The 25917-nt window shown below is 38.2% G+C and overlaps 1 protein-coding gene across 1 annotated transcript in view; it reads left to right on the top strand.

Moving 5' to 3' along the window:
* The window catches only part of LOC124133597 (bone morphogenetic protein 1-like), a 232304-nt gene that overhangs the window by 182595 nt on the left and 23792 nt on the right, over window positions 1-25917 (top strand). The window contains exons 3-4 of the mRNA XM_048383572.1: window positions 4011-4194; window positions 23632-23852. Of these exons, the coding sequence (XP_048239529.1) occupies window positions 4011-4194; window positions 23632-23852 (405 nt within the window). The remainder of the gene's footprint in view (window positions 1-4010; window positions 4195-23631; window positions 23853-25917) is intronic.

Genomic DNA, 25917 nt, shown 5'->3' with positions numbered 1-25917 from the left:
ACTTTTTATATCATTCGATAACAAGCATCTAACAGTCAACTACGTATATTTGTTTATATAATCACATAGGAAGTGTGTAGAGACGTTTTTTTGGTGTCACATGCAGACATCTGTAATCCTTCGACAGGCAGTCACGCCTACAAGTGACTCTCTCTCAGGCCGTGTTTCACTGCTTGTTTGGAGAGCCGTCTCTCGTACGCGTAACGGGGCTGTGGGACGACTTGTTTAGCAACTGCGAGCAGTTTGAGGAAAGTAGATATGTTTCAACGCGCTGGCACATAGGTGTGCGTTGGTGTGCGTGAAATAATTTATATATGTTGTTATACAACGACGAATAAGCTTTAAGAAAATACTGAAATTAAGTATCTGAAAAATATGCACATAGGAGAAAATCGCTGTCCAAAATCGACAAATTTGGCTCCAATTTCGTACATTTCTCTCCAAATTTGACCCCTTTAATTTATTTTTCTACTTTGTATATCGTTCGATAACAAGCATCTAACAGTCAACTACGTATATTTGTTTATATAATCACATAGGAAGTGTGTAGAGACGTTTTTTTGGTGTCACATGCAGACATCTGTAATCCTTCGACAGGCAGTCACGCCTACAAGTGACTCTCTCTCAGGCCGTGTTTCACTGCTTGTTCGGAGAGCCGTCTCTCGTACGCGTAACGGGGCTGTGGGACGACTTGTTTAGCAACTGCGAGCAGTTTGAGGAAAGTAGATATGTTTCAACGCGCTGGCACATAGGTGTGCGTTGGTGTGCGTGAAATAAGTTATATATGTTGTTATACAACGACGAATAAGCTTTAAGAAAAAAATGAAATTATGTATCTGAAAAATATGCACATAGGAGAAAATCGCTGTCCAAAATCGACAAAGTTGGCTCCAATTTCGTACATTTCTCTCCAAATTTGACCCCTTTAATTTATTTTTCTACTTTTTATATCATTCGATAACAAGCATCTAACAGTCAACTACGTATATTTGTTTATATAATCACATAGGAAGTGTGTAGAGACGTTTTTTTGGTGTCACATGCAGACATCTGTAATCCTTCGACAGGCAGTCACGCCTACAAGTGACTCTCTCTCAGGCCGTGTTTCACTGCTTGTTCGGAGAGCCGTCTCTCGTACGCGTAACGGGGCTGTGGGACGACTTGTTTAGCAGTTGCGAGCAGTTTGAGGAAAGTAGATATGTTTCAACGCGCTGGCACATAGGTGTGCGTTGGTGTGCGTGAAATAATTGATATATGTTGTTATACTACGACGAATAAGCTTTAAGAAAATACTGAAATTAAGTATCTGAAAAATATGCACATAGGAGAAAATCGCTGTCCAAAATCGACAAATTTGGCTCCAATTTCGTACATTTCTCTCCAAATTTGACCCCTTTAATTTATTTTTCTACTTTGTATATCGTTCGATAACAAGCATCTAACAGTCAACTACGTATATTTGTTTATATAATCACATAGGAAGTGTGTAGAGACGTTTTTTTGGTGTCACATGCAGACATCTGCAATCCTTCGACAGGCAGTCACGCCTACAAGTGACTCTCTCTCAGGCCGTGTTTCACTGCTTGTTCGGAGAGCCGTCTCTCGTACGCGTAACGGGGCTGTGGGACGACTTGTTTAGCAGTTGCGAGCAGTTTGAGGAAAGTAGATATGTTTCAACGCGCTGGCACATAGGTGTGCGTTGGTGTGCGTGAAATAATTGATATATGTTGTTATACTACGACGAATAAGCTTTAAGAAAATACTGAAATTATGTTTCTGAAAAATATGCACATAGATGAAAATCGCTGTCCAAAATCGGCAAATTTGACTCTTTTAATTTCAATATGTTATGTGCATTACTCATTTTTTCACAGAAATACTTTGTTTTCCAACAATTTTACTTCCACCTAAAAATATATTACCCACTGCAAAATTGTTTTTCTAATACGTGATCAAAATACATTTCCTCCTTGTTCTAACCACGAAACTACGCGCTAAATAAATATCGTGCATATTACACGCATCATTCTGATTCAGACACATTTAGTGTAACAAGACGGATGTTCCGATTGAACATTTTAGTCAGGCATCGGTTACCTCCCTTTATCGGCTTGTCGACCAGTCACTTGTACGCGAGACGGTTCGCGCAGTTTCGAAGAAAGTAAACATGTTTCAACGCGATGGAAAATGGGTGTGCGTTGGTGTGCGTGAAATAATTTATATATTTTGTAACTCTACGATGAATAAGCTTTTAGAAAATACTACGTGTTAGTTTCTGAAAAATATGTACATAGGAGAAAATCGCTGTCAAAAACAGAACATTTTGCTCGATTTTTACACATTTTTCTCCCAATTTGACCGTTTATTATTTTTCTTATGACATTTTTTTCATGTCATTCGATAACTAGTAGGATAATCAATAACTGTACTTAATTTTGTTTTATTATTTTCACAAATAACGCTTGTAGAGACATTTTTGTGCAACAGGCAGAAATCCATGGTCCACTGACAGACCGTCACGCATACGCGTGACCCCTCTCAGGGGGTCACTTGTACGCGAGACGGGAGAGCCGTCTCGCGTACACGTTACGTCCTCTACTGTTTAGACAGGGGGAATTGTCTCCCCCTTTACTAAGCTCTATTATGTCTTTTTGCAAATTAATCTTTTCATGTCACATTGCAGCAGCAGGAATAGATTCTTGAAATATCAGACATACACATCATAAACTTAACGAGTGTTATTAGACGTAGAAAACAAGGTTTGGGTTTCAACGGTATTGATTCTTTCCCTAATGATAATCACCGTGATGAGAAAATCGAACTTGCTTGTGATAATACTGTTGTACTTTAATTAAGTTTGCATATCAAGTAACCCCAAGCGGAATCCTGCAGTTTCGGAAAGAAAAAACCCAGTGCTATCAGTTACATTTTCCATGCAAGAATTGTCCATGATATAATTAATGAATTGTGGAATAGTAGCTGTAATATTTACTCTGTAAGGGTTCCTCTTCAATTAATGCATATTTTGTTTGATTTCAATGTCAATCAAAACGAACACAGCTGATACTAATGTTTACTTAATGTCTTTGATTTCAGAATATTGGCAATTATATACTGTCAAGACCTAAGATCAGTGTTGTCAATATTAGCTTTCTGATCATTTATGTTTTTAATAATTTAGGACCAAGAAACCTATTAAGTCATTTTTATAGATACATAATACTAAGTTTCTTTTCATCAAACTTTTTCTGCACAATATTTTCTGTATGTGTGAGGAGTAAGTGTGGTACTATCCTATATTGTTTATCATGTTTCACTGGCTCTATGTAGAGAAACCATGACAATGTTATTTCGGCCAAATATGTTTGGAAATGTCATATCTGTGGCTTATGACATTACTTTTCCAGAATTTTGAACAATAAATCAAATTTTTATGTCTTGCTTTTGATTATCCAATGTGTTAATTCTGGTTAGGTTTCTGAATAAGCATGACTTGAACAAAGACTGTTTGGCCATGTATGAACTGAACCATGCCTGTCAACCAGTAGATGTGACCCGTGGAGGTCCAGGATAGAATTTGTATTCAGCCAACCCATGCTTGCCATAAGTGGCGCCTATGCTTGTATGCTATGCTAATGGGATCAGGTGGTCAGACTCGCTGACTTGGTTGATGCATGTCATTGTATACCAATAGTGTGGATCGATGTTCATGATGTCAATCACTGGATTGTCTGGTCCAGACTCGATTATTTACAGACCGCAGTCATATAGCTAGCATATTGCTGAGTGTGGCGTTAAACAACAAACAAACAAACAAGACCAACACCGACAGTAAAATAAGTATGTAAGGATTTCAAAATGCAGATGTTTTTCTTAGTCAGTTTGGTGTTCTCTGTGTACAGCAGTGTTTGACTTGTGGTCAGCCGAAATGGGCATACTGTTTACACAAACCTTGTTTGCACTGTATGGTTTGTTTGTTAGTTCTCATGTTATTTTTCCCTCGGTTTCAGACTGTGATGTGATTGTGTCCAGCCGTCACGGCAATTCCAAAAATGGAACATTCCATTCTCCAAAGTCCAAAATTACCGGTAATTACCCCAGCAATTCACACTGTATCTACAAGTTCATTGGATGGGCTACAGAAAGAGTGAAAATCCGGTTCACTAAGTTCGAGTTACAAGGGAGAGCACCTGCGTAAGTACCTTGTCAAACTAATTATTATATTGACTGTATTATCGTATGTGATTCTAACGCCTAGGCAATAGAAATATCATGAAAGTTGTTACTCGAGCAGTGTAGAGATTAAAAAGAATTTCTGTTGGTTAGGGGTAGCCAAGTGATATAAGGTTCAGGTTCCATGATTCACTGTGGAGAGTTTTGTCCCCTGGGCATGCAAGGATCTGCTGAGTGGATTCTAAAACCAGTTTTGCTCAGATCATTGGTTTGTCAGCACCATATTCTCATAGTCATGGTTTCAGCAAAATCAGTAAATGTCTGTCAACAACATCTCCTCGGGGCTCCCACACCAAGCTAATATTTAACTAAAATACTTTTTGAACTCTGTATTCCAACTGGCACACACAGTTTTGTTAACAAGATTGTTTATGTCTGCATTGGTTGTGAGATGACAGGATGATAAGCATAACAGGAAGTGCAATAAGTGCTGATGAAGAGACAGGCTACACAAGCACCTGTGTGATCAGGCTGGGACTAGACGACCCCTTAAGCAATAGAGAGTGAACATCAACCTACATGACCAGGGTACTTGGCCTGTCTGTCCCTTGATCCCCTCCCAGTTCAACAAACATGGGCACAGGGGATCTGTTCCATAATGACACAAGGGAGTAGTTACATTGGTACTGACTTAGGTTAATTAAATTATCTTACGGTTTTTAAAACTGCAAACTTTAATGGGTTTTGACTAATTTTAATTAGTTGTCTTACTGCTATTGTACTGCTAAAACGTAATGCGTTTTGGACAGCAGTAATCAGATGTATGACCTGGTACACAGTTGCCAAACTCCATACAGCCGGCCTATGAGCCTTTGAAAGGTTAATTATTCCAACTTCAAGGCCATGGAGCTCTCAGTGTCTAAGCGTAATGAATTAAAAGCCTTTGAACATTAAAACTTGTGAAGTCAAGGCATTACATGGTAACACTTACAGGTCTTCATTACTCAAGTTGAGGTAACCCAGAAAGACTTTCAAGACTATTACTTTTTAGAGTAATTAATTTTCTTGAAGGTCAGTTAATAAAGTTTATCCTTAAGAATGCAGGTCTAGACATGCACTCTTTCTGTTTTAACACCTGTCGTTAAGTTACTGTAATGTCCATGCTTGTATCCTGTACCATATTACATACATATGTCTTGATCTCATGAATACACTGATATAGATAGTGTGAATTGCAGTGCATCATTGGTTTAACAACAGCATTATGACCTCCTGGATGTAATTGTTCTTGTTTAAGTGAAAGGAGAACTGTGGCCATGAATTAATACCAAATCAGATACAAAAAACCTGACAGTTGCTAGGGATAATACTGCACACATGTTGAAAGGCAATAGCTGATCTTACACACAACATTGTGCCTGTCAGCTTCTATATGATCATCTGGCCAGTATCATCCACCAGCACCAAAACATGCTGACACCATGTTGTTATTAGGTTACTCTCCAAAACAAACAGAACCAGTACAAGAACATTGGTATTTCTTTCCAATGCATCCTTCATCCATTGCTTGTTTTGATTTGCCTCCATTACTTGGATAACAATGTAACAATATATCAGTGCACTGGCTAAATGCAATTCACTTTATGCAGTGTGATGCATGAAGATATGGTCTTGCTGAGATTTGTAGAACATCACATATCTTTTTTAAAACATCACATATAAACAATATTTCAAGAAGTACAATTGAGTCTAACAGCAAGGTAAACAAAGTAGCAGTACTGTGTGTCTTGATAACATATAAAGAGAAATATGGGCACATCCCTTTCACAGACTCTTTACCATGTTAATGCTATACATATTGGTACGTATCAAAACACAGCCAATATGTGAATACATTTCAGTACAGGTTTTACTGTTAATATCCATCCCTGAGCCACCTTCATCGACTGAAGCATCTGACAATGTGCATCCCATTCTGAGAGAAATTAACAGTGTGCTCTTAACATACACAACTTCACCTAAATTCAGGACCGCCTTCTTGGTCTAGTGGTAGAGCGTCCGCCCAGAGAGTGGAAGGTCTGGGGTTCAATCCCCGCCTCGTCATACCTAAAAGACGTTAAAAGATGGTACTTGTTGTTACCCTATCTGGCACTCGGCATTAAGGGGTTAAAACAATGACTGGTTGGCTTGGAGTCGGTATACTGTGTCTGAGTGGGGTGTTCATGTTAAACTGTGGCACGGTATCTCAGGGCTGGCACTATAAATCAGCATCAGTCCGGACTAGTACAAGCAGCCACATACATACGTGCATATATAAGTGCAATAATCTTAGATGCAAAGTTAAACCCCCTTTCACCTCACCTCATCTAAATTCAGTGGTTTCAGAGACCCCTAGCATATCACTGTCAATACACATTGTTTTAATGAGCCTTGTCCTTCAAGCATCTCATCACATGACTGATGCATGCATCTCCTACTAAGAATAATATAATGTGACCCTATACGTACACAATGGTCACAGTGGTTTGTGAGCAACACCCCTCCCCATAGCATAACTCTCCTATCACTGTTCAGTATTTTGTTGTTCAAAAAAGAATGAAAAAATGTGGAATTGATGGTGAGAAAGTCTTGAAAGATTACAAAGGCTAATGCAGATTATACAGGACACTGAAGCTTAAACCTCAGCCTGACAACATCCCATTTGGTATCTTATTAATTGCCCAAATGCAGGCTTCATCCCTATCTCTTTTCAATTTGTAGAGACCAGGTCTTTAAAATTATCCTTATTGATCCCAAGCGCTATTAAGGTAATTAAATAGGAATTCCCTGCTGTGAAATGAGCTTCCTTGGTAAGATGATGTGGTGTAATTGCACCAAATTTTACACTCTTCTATGAACACATTTAAATATGCATGTTCCAAAAGTAGACCAATACCCCAAGGATATCTTTGACTAGACATGCAACCATGGGATTGTCTTTCGGGGTTTAAGTCACCGTAGATTAGACATTTTTTTGCTCCCATTTGGAGCTTTTCAATGAATAAGTAAGATAAAGAATGTTTTTCGCATCAGAGTACAGTGATCTGTGCTGCCATTAAGTGCTAATACCTTTATCACTTGAACAAGGTATATTTTTAGCTGAAGGTGTGTCAAGGATGTGGTTAATGGACATATTGAGATAAGGGGTTTAAGAATATAATGCAATGCTCTTTACAAAACACAATAGTTGTCTTACATAAATGCTTATGTTACTTTTGAGAAAATTTCAATATTGTATGCTTCTAATTCTGATAGCAAAGATAAATTCTTGCTTCTGTTAAAGGTCCTTAGTTATTAGAAATTATGTTGTTTTGTTTAGATATTTGATAGAAGTGAGGCGTTAAATTCAGTATTTCAAATGATCATTGATAGTTTTAGGACTTTGTCAGCACTTGTATGTAATCTACTGCCTCTAATGGACATATTTGAAGAAATGTATAAGAGAATTAGTCATTCTCTAAGTTCATCAGAAGACTTGTATCTATATTCATACATTCTTGTTTCACATCAGGGCCAGTGGGTTAGTCTAGGGTTCAATTCCTCAAATAGTCTCAGTGTGTTAAGCTGATGATGTTTGGGGTCATGATATGGATGGCATTTTGCTAAATCAGAGTAAAGCCTCACTCACTCGTTTGTTCACTCACTCACTCACTCACTCACTCACTCACTCACTCACTCACTCATGTTGTTTCTCATGAAAGACGTAAAGTGGTAGATGAATATGGAGACATCATAAAAATGCCTTTTCATATCAGTGAAAGTATATATCAGGATTAAAAGTTTTTTGAATGGCACCTCCTGCATTTTCTTTGCTGCATTAGGAGAAAAATGCCATTGACATGCCTTGATCAATAAACTTAGTCGTCTGGAACATTATCTCCAGCCATATTCCTCTATCTAACGATAACGTTTTATAGCAATTTGCTCGCATTGCTGGTACACCCCATGCTTGTGTGCACAAGCACAGTGCCAACATCAAATGATATTTTATGGGGATATTGCAGTGGATGTCAAGTGAAGCAGAAACTCTGCAATCACTCATGCAAATTGTTGCAAAGTGAGTTATTCTGTAGATTAATGGTATTCACACATGCCACAGATAGATTGGTAGAAATTACCGTTCCTACATGTCAAAATTAAAGGAGAAACCACATGTTTGAACAGACATTTTGCTGCATTAGAAATGTTAAATTTGTGAAGGCGAGATGGTCCAGTTGTTATGTAGGATTGTGAAGGTCACACAAAAAAGGATAACAGTGAAACCCCATTAACTCCTATTGACCCCAACTATATCGAGTTATCCAATGTTTGATACAAGCAGAGTGGTGAAATGAGACTAATAGCAGTGATAAGGATTTTGTTTGGGCCTTAACGTCACATCATTTTAAGTGATAGGTATGTTCAAGGTTTTATTGTTATTTTTTGTTAGAATGGTTACTTTAAAAAACAAAACAAAAAAACTTTATGATAATGCAGCTATGGCCACATTCACCGACATAATTACATCTCTCAGAGGAGAATAACCTTGCTACCAAGATCCAAGATGTTTTTAACGCTTAATGTCTCTGGCAGTCCTTGAACAGTCTTGTAGAAATAATAATAATCATTAACTCGATTCCCAGTTAGAAAGAAACACTATTTTGTATAAGAAAACATCTTGTTCTAATTGTATTGGGTGAACATTAATAAGCCATTTGTCACAGTTACCTCCCTTAGTTGCTTCCCTTCACTATTTGTATAGAGTTAAACATACAGTACCAATTTAACCAGCACCTGTGTGTGAGCTTTGCTTTGTCAACTCAAGATTTTACTGACTAGTGTTTAGATGTTAGACATAGCAGACAGTTTATTTTCATACTTTAAGAAGGACAACAACAGGCAATTTGAACTGCTGCACTTTTTATAAGACGTGAAATCTGTTTTTGTACAACAGCTTTAAAGAGATATGTTCAGCACACAGAAAATACAAACACAACCTCCTGTTTGTGTGAAAGAACTGTGACAACAAAACATCTATACTGTCGTCTAATCTGATGAAATGCCCAGACAGCAAGCCTCAAGAAGATGTGTCTGGTGACAGAAGGGAAGTTTAGGTGGTTCTGGCTGACACTTGTGTGAGTCGTAATGAAATGAACTGACTGCATCAATGACATCTGGGCTATGGAACATTGAGCCCTGTAGTCAGTGAGTGCATCAGAACCATCATTGCTGCCATTGCTGCCACTGCCTCCATCTCCAATACCACCATTGCCACCACCACAATACCCTAGTACCACCACCACCACCACCACCACCACCACCATCATCTCCAATACCATCTCCAATACCACCATTGCCAACACCAACACCACAACAGTACCCTAGTACCACCACCACCACCACCATCATCATCTCCAATACCATCTCCAATACCACCATTGCCAACACCACCACCACAACAGTACCCTAGTACCACCACCATCACCACCACCACCACCACCACCACCACCATCACCACCACAGTACCCTACCTTGAACACTAAGCCCCATTTCACCTCACCTCCAACACACTCATGGCCAGGCACTCTCACTATCCAAATGTGTGACTGCACAAACTTCATAGTCATTTTCTGGTTTCATCATCATCATTCAACTCCATCACCACACTCCTATATCTCCACCATAACCAACACTGCTATCAACATAGGACAACTAACAACAGTGAGATGGTGATGTACCGTTAGCTGACATTGCTTAGCAAACAAATACTCCTTCTCTACCAGTTCAGGACCTACCATTGTCATAATATACAGGCTACAGATGTTGTCTCAGTATCAAGTTGATGTACCACCACATGTCCAAATGTTCAGTACAAATCTCATATGTGCCTTGTAATATCGTGTGCCTTGTTTAATCTTGTAACTGAAGGCTTTGGAAGGATGATATACTAGTATGCTGGAGAAAGAAATAATTACATCTCTGACATGTCCTGATCTTCAGAATATTAAGGTCTATTTTATTCCTTCAGATTGTGAGTTTATTCTGATATCTTAATATAAAGATGCCTTATTAATAGATAAAAACCATGGACAAAATGGTCCGATTTGTCAATAAGAGCAGACTAAGGTTCTCTCACTGGAATGTCTTCAATGGAATATTCGTCTGATCTTCAGTGAGTATTCAAGGGTGATCAGCAGCAAATTTGACTTGGAAATCTCATCAGATGTTTAGCGTTGATGTCAGTTCATGTGTTAAAACCCCTTGCAGTTGTTTACCACGCCAGAGCCTACATTTTCTGCTGGTCCCCATTCCAAGGGTACCATTTCCGAGGTAGCGACAAGCAACAAATGAGGCATGGCAGTGAAATGAGGCTATTGATCAGGGCCCTTATGGACTCCATATATATTTAAAGTAAAGGCTTTCCTTCCTACAAACTGTATAACTAAAGCTCTGTAAGTAGAAAATGTCATGATTTGTGAACGTTGAATGTTCATAGTTTATTTCACCACTGACATGAAGGTAACACTTTGAACTTGAAGAATTATTTTAATGATCACTCTGCTCTTACAGGACTAGATTCTTCAAGTAATTCATGTCAGGAAGGGGAGCAATTGTTTTATCAGAGACAATCTGTGCCTATTGCCAAGTCTGTGAAAAGCTGTATTATAACTTCTCTGGTTTGTGTCCAGGTCTTGCAGATAGCAGTAATTGGATGAAAAAATAGCAATTTTGTGTACAGAATTTTCTTGGAAAAAACCCGAGGGTAATTCAAGTCTCAGCGGGTAAACAGTGCTCCATGGAGAAAGTCATTACAGAGATTTGATCAAACCTAAGCCCAGTAATGTCAGATTTATAGGATTTTGTGAGGGATAAGCAGCTTTTTTCATCTTTTAATGTCTTGAAGGATAAATCTGTTATAAAAGGACTGGACAATTATAGCATTATGTTTGCGAAAGTGGGATGGCAAATTGGACTAGGCTGAGGCCCTCTTAATTTGCTTCCAAATAAGGCATGTTTGGTATAGAATAGTCTACATGTGAACAGCAAAGTCTTGAATCTGATGAAACTTCTTGAGGGGAGTAAGGATGGTACAGTGTATGACACATGGTTGTCTAAATAGGGGATGAAGAGGGGGATTGAAAGTCAGGTAGGATGATAGGGAGGACATTGTGTTATGGGAGGTGGCCTAAGAAGATTCTAGCATGGTACTCTAGCATTAGCTTAACTCTAATGGTGATATTTGTCATGCTTTCCTCGCCCCACTAACTGATCCTGTCCACAGACCAGTTACTAGGCACCATAGCTGATTAAAGAAATTGAGATATTAATCATAAAGTCACTGTTACTTATTTCCTTCAAAACAACAATTGACATTGCAGTAACTCATGATTATCAGCAAATACAACTTCTCTTCCTTTAGCAACAGAAAACCAATTACTACATGTGTCTGGTATTTGAACTCCCCAAATGGTAAATATGAATTGATTTGTGAGGTGCCTGATATCTAGTCTCGTGACATTCTTTACACCAATATTATAACTTTTGTGTCGATGGTAATCTCCCAGAGCTTCACTTCTCATGTAGGAACTGAAACATTTCAACATTTGTTGTCATGCAATTCTGAAAGGAAAGGAAGTCATCCTGAAAATGTTAATGTAATCAACATCTTCTTTTCATGATTAGTCTTCTCTGTCCGTAAGACCCATTGATTGTTTAGAAGGGCTTGTGTATCTTCTGGCATCAAAGTGACACCTGTAAAATTGTTGTAAGACTTCATATACGATAGTATAGTTTTTCTGCTTTTTCTCTCTGTGTACAATGAGCTGCCTCTGCATACTCTGCATGGAATACTGGCTGTATGGTAAGTCCTGTGTTATTTCACAGTAACCATGTACAGTGTCCAAGGCTGTCTGAACGGCACCACATATGTCCAGTATAGCTCTTACCAACAAGATTAAGACGCCACATCGATCTTTTCAATTTCATTCAGCTGATGGAATCCTTTTTTTTGAGCCAAACTCTCTACAGCTAAGCTCGAAGTCTGGGCCGCTTGTGTCTTTAATCTATTCCAAGACGATGTCTGTGTATAACTACAAATAGTCTGTGGTATGTGGAGGATTCCTTGGTATATGCAGGGTGAGTGAGTGAGTATGGTTTTATGCCGCTTTTAGCAATATCATGGCAGGGGACACCAGAAACGGGCTTCAGACATTGTACCCATGTGGGGAATCAAACCCTGGTCTTCGGTGTGACAAGCTAACGCTTTAACCACTAGGCTACCCTATGGTATATGGATATTTCTACCTTGGGACTAAGAATGGTGCTGAGTTTATGTTGAATCATCCATCTATCTTGAGATGCTCTTCCATGATTCAGTTGTTTCTAGATTTCATTGTACAATGCTTTAAGCAGAGATTTTTTATGATTATGGAAAGGCTTTTTTGTTTTTGTTGTACATGGGCTATGTGATTCTGTCAATGACAATATGCTGTTGAAGTTACTGCATTACTAACAGTGATTATGGAAAGGCTTTTTTGTTTTTGTTGTACATGGGCTATGTGATTCTGTCAATGACAATATGCTGTTGAAGTTACTGCATTACTAACAGTGACATTTTAAAGAGAAGCAACTAAACCATTTCCACAATCATAAGCAGGCTCTGCTACAAGCAGAATCCACTGTGCAATGTTAGAGCATATCATAAGCATGTGTTTATGAATCACTATCAAAAAGTGATGATAATAGGTGTTCGCAAATTGGTGAGCATATCATGTCCCACCAGTGACACCCCTCACAAACACATACAAAGGCTAGTCAATTGTTCACCTGAATAAAAACATGGGAACATAAGGCTCAAGTTTAAATGATTAAATTGCATCGGAAATCATTATGGTTACTGATGCATCAAACTTAGAAATGTGCCGTACATATCTACCATAAAACTTTTTGAACTTTACTGAGGCCTTTAATGTTGAAACCCTGATCAACTTTTGAGTCATATGACACTTTTAGAAATCTTTGTGGAACGAGCATGCTCAATTGAATCTCAAACTTTGTGAAATGTCGACACCAGAGGCTGGAGATGATGGACTATTACCCTACATAAAGGAAAATTTTAAGTCATCCCTCTTGTCATACAGTCTTGTGGATAGTTTCCTGTCACTCTGAATCTTTATGCATGGACATAAATATGAAACAGCTCTTGATGTTTTATGGTTAAACTAGGCCTGTAATGATACATTTTCTCCCAGTATCATACCTATCATAAATATCCAAACATGTAATACATGATAGATAAACACTCAAAACATATTCTTGTGGCCCATGTATAACAAGGCTAGGACCATGTATAACAAGGCTAGGACCATGTATCACACTTGCATGAACTTCCAACATTGTCCCATCTGTTTTACTTGAGTATACAAACCATGTGTGGCCCCCACAAGGTAAGGGGGGGAGCTAAACAGGGAGCATTTCAATTGGGCCAAAGACAGCAGCAGCATTGTTACACATGTACAAGTTTACAATCCATTGGAGAGCACCTTTAGTGATTTTTCTGTCACATTATCTGTTCATTGAAAGGTCTCTTGCATTTATAAGGATAACCATCTGAACGAGTGACTGAGAAGGTATGTGAAATGTAGAAAACGGTTGAAACAAGATTGAATAGTCCCATGAAATATCACTTCAGGGTTGATCCCACTGGCATTGATGAAAACATATGGAGACCTTCTTCTATGATGGCTCCTGATCATAGCCAGGGAGGCACCATGTAGTTTTCTGTTGGAGTGTTTCAATAAATCAAGCGATCCCACATTTTAAGATTTGATGGTATTCATATAATTGAATCCGGTGGCTGTTTTAACTGTGAGTTTGACAGAGATAATTTAGAATGATGTCAAAATAGCTGAAGATAAGAAGTAGATGTTAGTTTGCTCTCATAATGTGCAGGAAGATTAATGTGTTGTCAGTGAAACATGATCTTCAGAGAGTCATTTTTATTTGGAACTGCATATATAACTTAGGATCAGGCTTTTTCGTATGGAGACTTGGATGAGATCAAATGAATGTATGAGGGTGATGTAGACAGTGTATTAGACATGGATGTTTCATTTTATTACTCACCATAGTGGCGATATTGAATAAGTTTTTGTGTTTATTTTTGTGATTCTATATGCAGTAGATAATGTGTTAAAGGTTTAGCCTTTTGATTCAGTACATTTCAAAATACTTGGATAACATATGTCAAAAAGCATAATCATATAAATATTCTTTAGCAATGAAAGAGACCAGTGAGACAGTTTCATCGGTTTCATATTTAGATCTATTCATAAAGATTCAGAGTGACAAACTATTCCTGACAAGACTGTGTGACAAGAGGGATGACTTCAACTTCCCAATAGTCAACTTGTCGAGCAATATTTCATCAGCTCCTGCTTTTGGTGTCGACATTTCACAACTTTGTAGATACAACTGAGCATGATCTTTCTATGAGAATATCAAAAGGCATCATGCAGCTCTCGCTCAAGAGTTGTTTGATCAAGGTTACAACATGAATTAAGGCCTCAGTAAACCTTTAAAAACGTTTTATGGTATGTGGAGAACATTACCAATTTTGAGTGATGTCCAACGCAATTCCCTATTTTGACTTGTGCCATATGTTACCATGTGCTTTTTCAGGGGAACAATTGACTAGCCTTTGAATGTATTTGTGATGGGTGCCACCTGAGGGCAGGATCTGCTCACCTATTCGCGAACACCTTATACCATCACAATTTGATGGTGATTCTTAAACACAAGCTCATACAATGGACTCTGCTTTTACCAGAGATTGCTTATGATTATGGAAATGAACTTGTTGCAAGAAATTATTTCTGCAAGATATAACTGTTAGAAAGTTTTAAGTCTCGACTTTATAATCACAGCATCTCTCACTTGAAGAAAATGAAACAAAATGACAAAAATTAATTTGCAAGAAACTATTGAAAAGTTTTATCAAGCGAAATGTTTGCATTTTGCAAGAAGTTGATGGTTTTGAAGTAAACTTAACAGAAATTAGAATTAACAGATTGTTCATGTGAGAATTTGATTAAATAGGTTGTCAATTGACATGCTAAAATACACGACTGATATTTGGTTGAGGATGCTCTCGTCTCATGATGGAATAAAGCCAATTTGAAAACACATCCATTCAAACTTTTTTCCTAGTTTATTATGTCTCTGATGAATAGGCACAAATGAATAGCCCAAGAGAGTTGGTGTCTCCATCTATATGAATAGCTTGTCCTCTGCTCCAGGTCTAAACGTACAGCCATTTGCCATCTTTACTTAAGCCTAACAAAAACTAATGTGCATGTGTGCGTAATTTAATTAGCCCACAGGTGATCCTTTGTTCTCTTGAGGCAGGAACTTACACATGCTCTACTTCCGTGCCTAATTCTGAAGTTCCGGAGCTGGTTTATTCTAGCAGGTTTTTCTATCTACAGGAACTGGCTACCAACCTTTTTGGCACTTCTCACATAATAGATAAAAAAGCCAAAAACATTACAGCTGTCCTGAACAAAATTTAAGCAAAGGAGAACAAAGGATTCCAAATCAATGGATGTATGCGTGTCAAATCAGCACAAGTTTGGAGGACAAAGGGGCTTGTCTCTTGATATTGTCCATCTTAATGACGTTTGTCCCTTTGCTGGAATCTAAGACTTCCACATAATTTTAATTGATGTACATTCCTGTTTTTTCTAACAGGTTATTTGGCTATCTTGGTCTCACTCTCTCCGGTTTCTGTACCTGTCTCGTCCCAATCCTGAAACAAACTACTGTCAAATACCCATGGGCCAAAATCGTCACCTTTTGAGAAATTTTGCACAAGCTACTGTTTCCGAGTCTGTGTGGATTGTTTATTCGTGGTGTCACCCTGATGTTATAACCTAAAGCAACACTAATCTGTTCCCTTTTAAGTTTTAAACCTGAGGAATTTGTTATTCTGTATCATTCAGGAGAAATTCCCTGTGTATCAAAAACTTTCTGGGCTCTTACTTACCCAATTGAAAGTTCAAGCCCTTTATGTATGTGCAGTCATTGTCTGAATCAAATGAAGTTTTTTGTTGTGCCCTTTGAACCCAGGTGTGTTTAATCGCTTGTGTCAATATTCACCAATCATCTTTGTTTAATACACAGCTCAATAAATGATGGGGACATGACTACTTTAGTGACACTAATTTGTTTGTCAATGAAAGTTATGGACAATCATCTGTTTTTGCCAACTTCAGGTTATATTTATCAGCTTCATAATTTGTAATTAATGAAGGGTGGCCTTATGTTTTGAAACACATTTCATTCATCAAATTCTGAACAGCATACTAATACTAAAATATGGGATGCTTGGATATACTGAAGAACCCGTCTTGTCAAGACCCCACTTACCTGGAAATCATGCCTTCCCAACGACTTTAATGAAAAATGAATAAATTACTCTATAAAATGTTCTGTGTACCCGGCAATCTGGTTCCCAGAACTGGACAGAACTTACCAACAGTGCAATTACACACTGTTTTGTTCCCTTTGCTGAACATCATCAGTGCCATCAATGCCATCAATACCATCCAAAACGGACATCATGAGTGCCATCAATGCAGACATCATCAGTGCCATCAATGCGGACTTCATCGGTGCCATCAATGCCATCAGTACTATCAAAACGGACATTATCAGTGCCATCAATGCGGAGATCATCAAATTCAAACTTCATAAATACCATCAATGCGGACTTCATAAATACCATCAATATTTACATCATCAATGCAAACTTCATAAATACCATCACTGCGGACTTCATAAATGCCATCAATGTGTGAAGATGTTTGTCTGGTAGGTCATATCACATGGCAGCCAACATCAAAGGGTTGATAGCATTTGATCACAGTGGATTAATGAAGATGCCATATAGAATGATAGATTGACTCTTAATCTAATTTTAATTAGGCAAGAGGTGTCAGTTATGAATTAAACGCTGAGGTGAAGTTTATGTCACCAATTGACAAGCAAGACGACCACACTGTTTTGGTAGTGACGACAGTCCATAAATGTATGTCTGCAACACTGCAACGTGATGACCACACGTTTCCCTATGAGGTGTGGCAGGTAGATATTTTTCTTATTCATTTGGTTTATTTAAGTTGGATGAAATGATTTAGATGAGAGGGGGTTGAGCCTGGTTTATGGTTTTGCGTTCGTGGTATAAGTAGGTTAACACACGCACTCACACCCTGACAAATCGTATGGTAAAAGTCCATATCCTTGAGGCTGGCTTCCCAATACTTATTCCCCCAGGGGTAAAACATATCGGTGCAGATATTTCTGATACTTGCAAAGCGTGCACAAATCACTTTTCACTTTTCACTAGGCATTTGATTGGCTGATTGTGAACCCTGACCTTTACAGGACTTCTTTTGCTGCAATCATTCGTTCATTTTTTGAACACGAGAACACTGTTTTTGTTACCCTGGAAATGCTACCAGATGATGGATAACAAACTGAAGTAATTTTAATTTGCGATTTTGTCATCAAATACTGAAGCAGTTTAGCCATATCATACTTCAAATAGCCTCATGCAGTTAGTTGTCTATTTCCCTGAATTTACGTGTGCCAGTTAACATGGCTCAGGATGAGAGAATAATTTGGGATGAGGCTACACAGTAGGACTGTTTCCCCTATACTGACATTATACAAATTACAAACCCCAAACTGCAAAGTTAGAAACCAAATTCTTCTCTAAACTATTCTGAAGAGCACTGAAAAGCAACACATGCTGTTTGACAATGATTGTGGTTTTACTGCCACAAATGCTTGTTTCGCGCTGAGCTACAGGTATGCTTAACGTTTCATATTCATGTGCATTATCATTAATGAAAATAAAAACACAGACTGTAAAACTGCATGTTACCTTTACAATATACTCTATTGCATGGTCCTTGATACATGGTCATTTGTAGCGAGCCAGATAAGACGAATAACCCTGGTACATCCAATAAATTGTCGGTGAAACATTTTCAACAGTAGATGCTTTCCCGCTTGAAACACTGTTTGTCATCAGACATGTTGACATTTTCAGAAGATGCTCTTGGTGACCTCTAAATAAAATGTTAAAAGCCAAACTGGAACTCTCTGTCTGCTGCGTATACTCAGTTGTCTTGTCTACTGAGCACTTGTGACAGGGTACTTGTTCTTAGGGCGAAATAATGTGAGATTACCATCAATTAATTTGCTAAATACGCTTTTGCTCAATTAGGAGAAAGTCTTACTACATTGATAAAACACTAATACAGCCTTTAAATTTAGCAACAACATATCATTTTGTCATTTATTGTACTGAGAAAAAATGAACGGGGAATTATTTTTTACAGCTGTGAACTTCCGCTGTGGTTTGATCAACAAACATTGTAACCTTGATCTTTCTGTCAGTGGCTATGTTGACGGTACTGAAACTGTTTGTTTTTGTTGAATCCTCTTCCAATTACATTTGTGGTAATAAATAAAACATTACACTCGCTTCAATTTAATATCAAGTTTATGTCCTACTTGAAATAATTTGCACTTGGATAATAAACTTCATATTGCATTAAAGTGAGTGTAATATCCTATAAACACCTTATCCTGACTCAACAAATAAATCTTGCCCTATGCACATGATGCAGGGGTCGACACCTTGAGTTCAATCCAACTTGTTCACAGTTCATGTCGAACTAAAGGTTTATGTTACATAAATAAGAGCAACAAACCCTTTCCATATTCGTCAGAAGAAGGCCTATCGGCTAATAGCTGAGTCAATTTGTGATTCTGACATCATGAGCATGTGTTTATGAATCACAATCAAATAGTGATGATACGAAGTGTTCACGAAAAGGTGAGTGTATCCTGCCTCACTGGTGGCAACCATTGGGAGACATTCCTTTGTTTCAGTACTTTCAGGCTAGCAGACATGTAAACATGTTGAATCAACCCAGTCCTAAAGAAAGAAGGGTTCAAAATTGTTAAGATAGCAAGTAATGAAAGGAAACAACCACAAATCAAAAAGGATGACATCTCTTGAAGATGTCTTGTGAATGACATCATGCGTATGTGACGTCAACGTGTTCATTATGCCAGATAACAAAGGAACTGGATGTTCCTTGCACAAATCAGACAATCTGCCACACATTAGCTTCGCTTATTCAATGATGTTAAGATGAAAGATCACTGGGAGGAGGTTATGCACACTTGATGCTAGGCTGATGTCACACAGCATTGTTTCACCCATTAATCTTGCAACAAAGTTCCCCAAATTACATCATAGTTTATTGTGACATGTTTGTAAACTCTCACAAGGAGATGTAGCACAACGACAGTCGGTCGTAAGACTACATCTATGTTACAGTAAGGGAGTTACGATCACCTTAGCACTACAATAGTTTCGTGGAACGGACCCATGAATTCTAAAGGTGGGCCGTTGTATGGAATGAATACATGTCAAATTTTGACGTTTTTGAAGTATTATTCTGTTAAACCCAATTGGATTTTGCTGTGGATCATGTAGATGACTGCCTATTCACACACAATAGTGAGTTTTTTTTAAGAAGTTATAAACGGCAAGTAATAAAAAAAATACTGAGCAAGGTCCCTTCACATACCTGAATATTCACTGACATTAATGTGTAACATAGCAATTACATGTTCTGTGAAAGGCATTGAACCTGCAGCATCACATTTCTTGGCTTACACATGTCTGGTGTGCTTCCTGCAGCATCATTTGAGACCTGAGTGGGTGAGTGAGTGAGTGAGTTTGGTTTTACGCTGCTTTCTGCAATATACCAGCAATATCATGGCACGGGACACCAGAAATGGGTTTCAAACATTGCAGTTGAGACTTGTAGATACAGGTCTGTTTGTTGTTTAATGCTGCACTCCGCAATATTCCAGTTATGTGACCATGGTCTGTAAATAATTGAAAGTGGGCCAGACAATCCAGTGATTGACATCATGAACATTGATCTACACAATTTTCACGGGTTGTAAATACCGGTGACAATATTAGAATGATAATGAAATCCATTCTCACAGTTGATTGAGGTGAGTGAGCTAAGTAAACCTATGATTAATTCAGAATGTGTCGGGCAAACCTGTGCTTGACATGAGCAGTCAGCCAGCGGTTGAGTCACGATGATACTAAATCACCTGGATGCCAATCCATCAGTCAGCTGCTGCAACAAGCATAGGTTACTGAGGACTTGTGTCACCTTGGAATCCCCTTGAGAGGTTTAATTTCATACACTTCATACAACTTTTACAACAATGTACGGGTATTACTTAGTGCATTATATTCTCTTGGCCTTTATATAACAACTAGTGGTGACTTTTTTAACCTGTTTGACTTTTCCAGTGTCATGAGAATGAACTTAGAAATATAGGTAACAAAGACCACTAAGTGAATCAACCAGAAACAGTTTCACCATAGATCTTCGCAGCACATGCTTAACTACAGAAGGCATCCTTACCAATGAATTATTGACTGAGTTTGTGCTGTTGCTAACCTTTGGTATTATGACTTGTGGAAACCTACGGCCGTGGTCAAGCCTATTATGAGGGAGAGCTCATGTTGCAGCATCAAATAAGAAATTTATGTCCTTATCTTAGCTAGGTGTTGCATATAGAGCTTTATATTCAATCAGGTTTTCAAGTCAAACTGTGGGTCAGGGATATCTCCTTTTGAAGTCAGCATCTATGTGAATTGATGGTGGAGGTGAGGCTTTAGCCTTAAACATTTCTGAATAAGGTCACTATATATTGACTGAAGATCGAAGCGATTGCCATGAAGCATGAATGTTTGGTAGAACTATGAATGTGGTTTTATTTCATCAAGTAAAGAAAGAAAGGGGAACACAAGAGATGTGTGGTGGGATAATTAATTTAACAAGACCTAGGTAATCATTTTGCTATTTTTGAGCAATGAAATGCCTGGTTTAAATGTTTAGACAGAATCTATGATGAGAGGGATGACTTCAACTGTCCACTAGGCAACTGTCCCTTTTATGTCCAGTAATATGCAGGCCACTCCAGGTTTTTAAGTCCTCATTTAACAACTTTTGAGGTACAATCAAGGACGCTCTTTCTGTGAAGATTTCAAAGACGCCATATGACTCTTTCTCAAAAGTTGTTTCATCAGGGTTTTAATATTCAAGGCCTCAGTAAAGCTTTCCAAACATTCCATGGCAGACATGGGGAAGACATTTATAGATTTGACGCATCAGTGACCAAAATGATGTCTGATACAATTCCCTACTTTGACCTGGACCATATGTTCCTGTGTTTTATCAGGGGAACAATTGACTTGCCTTTGCATGTGTTTATGACAGGCACCCCCTTCACTATTGATTTGATAGAGTCTTCTAATGATTATGGAACAGGTTTTGACCCTTATATTTACCAACAGAAACATTTCAAGAAAAGATTAGTTGGCATTCGGATGTGTTGGGATCCATACAGAACATTTTGTATTGCTGGAATGGACAGTATGATGGTGGTATTTCCACAGCAATTGTAATCTAACCTTCAAAACGTTCCTGAAAGACTGCTGTATATTTGCTGCCTAACATATTTGCACTTGATATTTGATAGGACACTAATGGGAAGCTCCAATGTAATGCAAAATCACCGCCTCTCAACCTTAATTCATGAAGTCAAACATGATTAAAACTGAAGAAAACACCACAGTCCACAGACTATTAAGCAATTATGGGGAAATGTTCCCAACCATGAGTAGTAAATATGAACCAAATAACCAAAGAAAAATCTAAACACATCTTTGATTATTACTTGTCAATAGGAGATTAAAAGATTCCTGTCAGTGAAATTATTGATTGAAACAATTTCATTCCGTGGAACAACTTCAAGAGCACACATCAAAGTATGTCCATTTTATCAGCAATTAACAGAATCTTTCAGACATGAAGCTTTTTTTGGAAGTAATGTTGACATTATGACAGTTGCTTTGATTTCTGCAGCAATTACAACCAATCACAGCAACAGCATCATCGTATCATACACATTCATCCAGCAAGTACAATACGGCTTCAATGTAATAGGATGCCATGAAAGCCAGCTATCTCTCAGGCTGTAAACTAGGAAACAGGGATATTGCATATTGGACAAGCTCCGACTTTAATAAAACATGCATTTCCTGGGTGTATTTAAACAAATTACTCCACAGATCGCTTCCTGTGTAGATTTTATGTCCTCATCACTGTGCGACTTGTTTATTTTTCATGGAAGTTTAATCTGGAAAATTGCAATTGTTCTTAGCACTACAATTTTCTGTGATGACAGTCAATATTATATAGTCAGATCATTATGATGTATCCCATTTTAAGTGCTGGAAATTGTTTTGTAATATTGTTATCAAGAAACAATGTTTTAAGTGCCCCTGCCTATCTGGTTCAGAGGAATGTGAATTATTGTAACAGGAATGAGAGGAATATTGTTCATTTATCTTTGAGGATAGGATAAATATAAAATTCAAATACAAAGAAATGTTATATATGTTTTTATTTCACCTTAAATGATTTTTGCTATCTTATCTTTGAAGCGGATATTATACCCCACCACGAAGTGGGGCAGGGGTATAGGAACGGAGTTTGTCCGTTCACCTGTCCGTCCGTTTCACAAAGGGGACAAATTTTCTCAAAAACTATATAAGTCAGAGAAATGAATTTTCCACCCTGATATTACTGGCCCTTGCTCCATGCTTTTTAACTTAGTGCATACTGCATGAAATGGGGACAAGTTTCCTCAGAAACAACTGAAGTTATGTGAATGAAAGTTTGAATGCTTATCTAAGAGATACTTGTCAAGACAGAGTTCGAAAATTTGTCCCGTCAATTATTGTTTTACAGAGTTATGGCCCTTGTTCTGTGCTTTCAACTTAGTGCATAGTGTGTGGATCATTGCTCACAATATCTTTCACTGGATTTTAAGTGATCCATTCACATAATTTTCACCACCATTTTGCCCTTTACGCCCAATCATGGAATATGTTTGGGCAGATAATGGAGTCTGGTCATTCTCTGGATTGTCTCTGGAGTGTTGCAGTAAACAAAAATACACTCATAATGTGTAATGGTGTTACAATAGTGCCGAAGCTGACACTGGTAGGTTCTTCTTCTTCTTCTTCTTCTTCTTCTTCTTCTTCTTGTATCCAGCCTTGGAGAGAAATAAATTTCTCAGCGGGGGAATAAATCCCTTTTACCCCACCACGAGCACATGAGGCTGCACATGGATTTCTGTGAGGCAGAATAAATCCCCTATACACAGCTTTGATGCAAAAAGCCGCACACTTTTTCCGAGTCAATGAAAGTCATGTGACATAGCACTGATAGAACTAATGCTGATTGTGGTTGTATTTTGCAGGTGTGACCATGACTACTTGGACATCTACACACAAATAAAGAGTGAACGGGAAACATTGAATCTCCTAGATGCTCAGCTGGCTGGTCGCTTCTGTGGAGATTTACTTGGGAGTTTACAAAACTTAATTGTGTCTACCAAAAATTTCATCGTCCTCTCCTTCTATACAGACGCTACAAAGGAGCATACAGGCTTCACAGGATACTATGAGTTCTTTGATGCTTGTAAGTATGTTAGTTCTTGAACTCAGCGAGGGCTCAGTTTCATTGAATGATGTTTGATTTTCCATTTCTCCAGCTGCTTGCTGACCTAGCTCACAGCATTGAATTAAGTATGTGATAGATCAAGTAAAATCAAGGATGTCTGTTGGGTGGTTTTCATGATCACCGGCAGTGGGGGTGGGGGGGGTGTGTGGAATAGGCACAGGTGGCTCATTCATCTAAGGCGCCACAATTCTTGGACACACCAGAAACCTATGATTGTGGGTTCGAATCCCATGTTCGCCCCAATTATGTTTCTAGGTTTGTCAGCACCATACCTGTGTTCGTGGGGCTTCACCTAAGTGGTAAATGTCTGAGACCTCCATCACTTCGGGCTTTCCTCCCACATTAAGCTGACACGCTGTGATATAACTGGAAAACTGTTAAAAGCAGCGTTATGATCACTGGACAACTAAGGCAGTTTTGCAGGGGTATATGCAGGAAGGACTAACATCAAGAAATAACAGATGTGATTCAATGCAGCAAATACATAACATGGTGTATCACAAATAATATGTTATCAAACAGTTCTGCAAGTTAATTACTCTTCATTCATGATAGTCGCCATTTTGCCTGTGATAAATGTGAAGTCTTTACATTCTTCCATTTTGATGTGATTCCACTCAATCTTAACTTCTTATGATTATGCCATATCAAGGAAAATAGGAATTATCAATTTTCTCTGAACCTTGTAATCAGTGTGTTGTACACTCTGTCAAAATGTTAATTACTGATGAGACCAATGTGGACCTTTATCGTCCATGGCAGGAGTACTGCGGGAGTAGTGCTGTGTGGCATCTGGCAATAAATACTAACTTTTGCAAATTGTGTGAATGGCGGGTTCTCCCGGTAGGGCAACACATACTTATCCTTTTCACAAACACCTGGTGTCATCACTGATTTTCAGTGATCCATTCATTCAATTTTCACAGCTATTTTGCACTTTATGGCAAATGGAATCTGTTTCGGCAGATGATCTACCCTGATTATTCTCTTGCATTGACAATACATGTTTTCTTAAATGATTGTTACATGACTGAAGGGTACATCAATTCGAAAATAGAAAGAAAAAAAGAAGTCTTTGAAAGTAATGAAAGTAGAACTTTGTTTTGTCTGATTCTAGGAAGAATTATGGAAAATAAAACAAGTAATCTAACTCAGAGAAGACATGTGTATAATAATAGTATACCCAATTTTAAAAATATTTCCGAAATGATTAGCAAAAATGCTTATAAGCAAACTTTTGCCATCTCTTTGTTTTGTGTTCTTGAAAGAGTTTGGTGCCTTTATAGATTCCTCCAGAGACTGTTGTTGTTGATAGTTTTGTTCTCATAGGAAAACTGTTTTCAGACTTTTATTGTATGTTCTCAATGAATTGTTCAGTTGAGATTGTTGTGCACCATTTATTTTGCTTTTGTGAAAATATAAAGATTCTTCAGGCCCCTGATTCACTTTGATTGTCAAATCAATAAAATAAGTAGACATACAATGTTTTATGTGGCAAACTTAAGTTTGGACTGCATTAAAAATATTACCAATTCTTTCTTGACCACATTTGTTCTCAAGTATGATTGCATGTTCCCTGGAACTTGTAGAAAGTATAGTCATACCTTGAGAACTCCAAAACTGTTTGGGGGCAGGGGTGGCCCTGTCGTCTAAGGTGCCCCGATTTGTTGTGCAGAGTTGCGTACCTTGGGCGTGCCAGAAACCGATGATTGTGGGTTTGAATCCCGGTTCACCCCGATTATGATTCTAGGTTTGTCAGCTCCATACCTGTGCTCGTGGGTTTCACCAAAGTGGTAAACATCTGAGACCTACATCACTTTGTGCTTTCCTCCCACATTAAGCTGACACACCGTGATATAACTGGAATACTGTTAAAAGCTGCGTTAAACCCAACTCACTCACTCACTCACTCACTCACTCACTCACTCACTCACTCACTCACTCACTCACTCACACAAAACTGTTAGCGTAGTGGGCAAATAGGCTTATTCTGTGGGAAATCATTGCTAGACCCCATTATTTT

The sequence above is a fragment of the Haliotis rufescens genome, unplaced genomic scaffold (assembly GCF_023055435.1).
Source record: "Haliotis rufescens isolate VD_foot unplaced genomic scaffold, xgHalRufe1.0.p SCAF_5, whole genome shotgun sequence".
NCBI classification, from domain to species: domain Eukaryota; kingdom Metazoa; phylum Mollusca; class Gastropoda; order Lepetellida; family Haliotidae; genus Haliotis; species Haliotis rufescens.
This window is presented reverse-complemented; position numbering and strand designations above follow the sequence as displayed.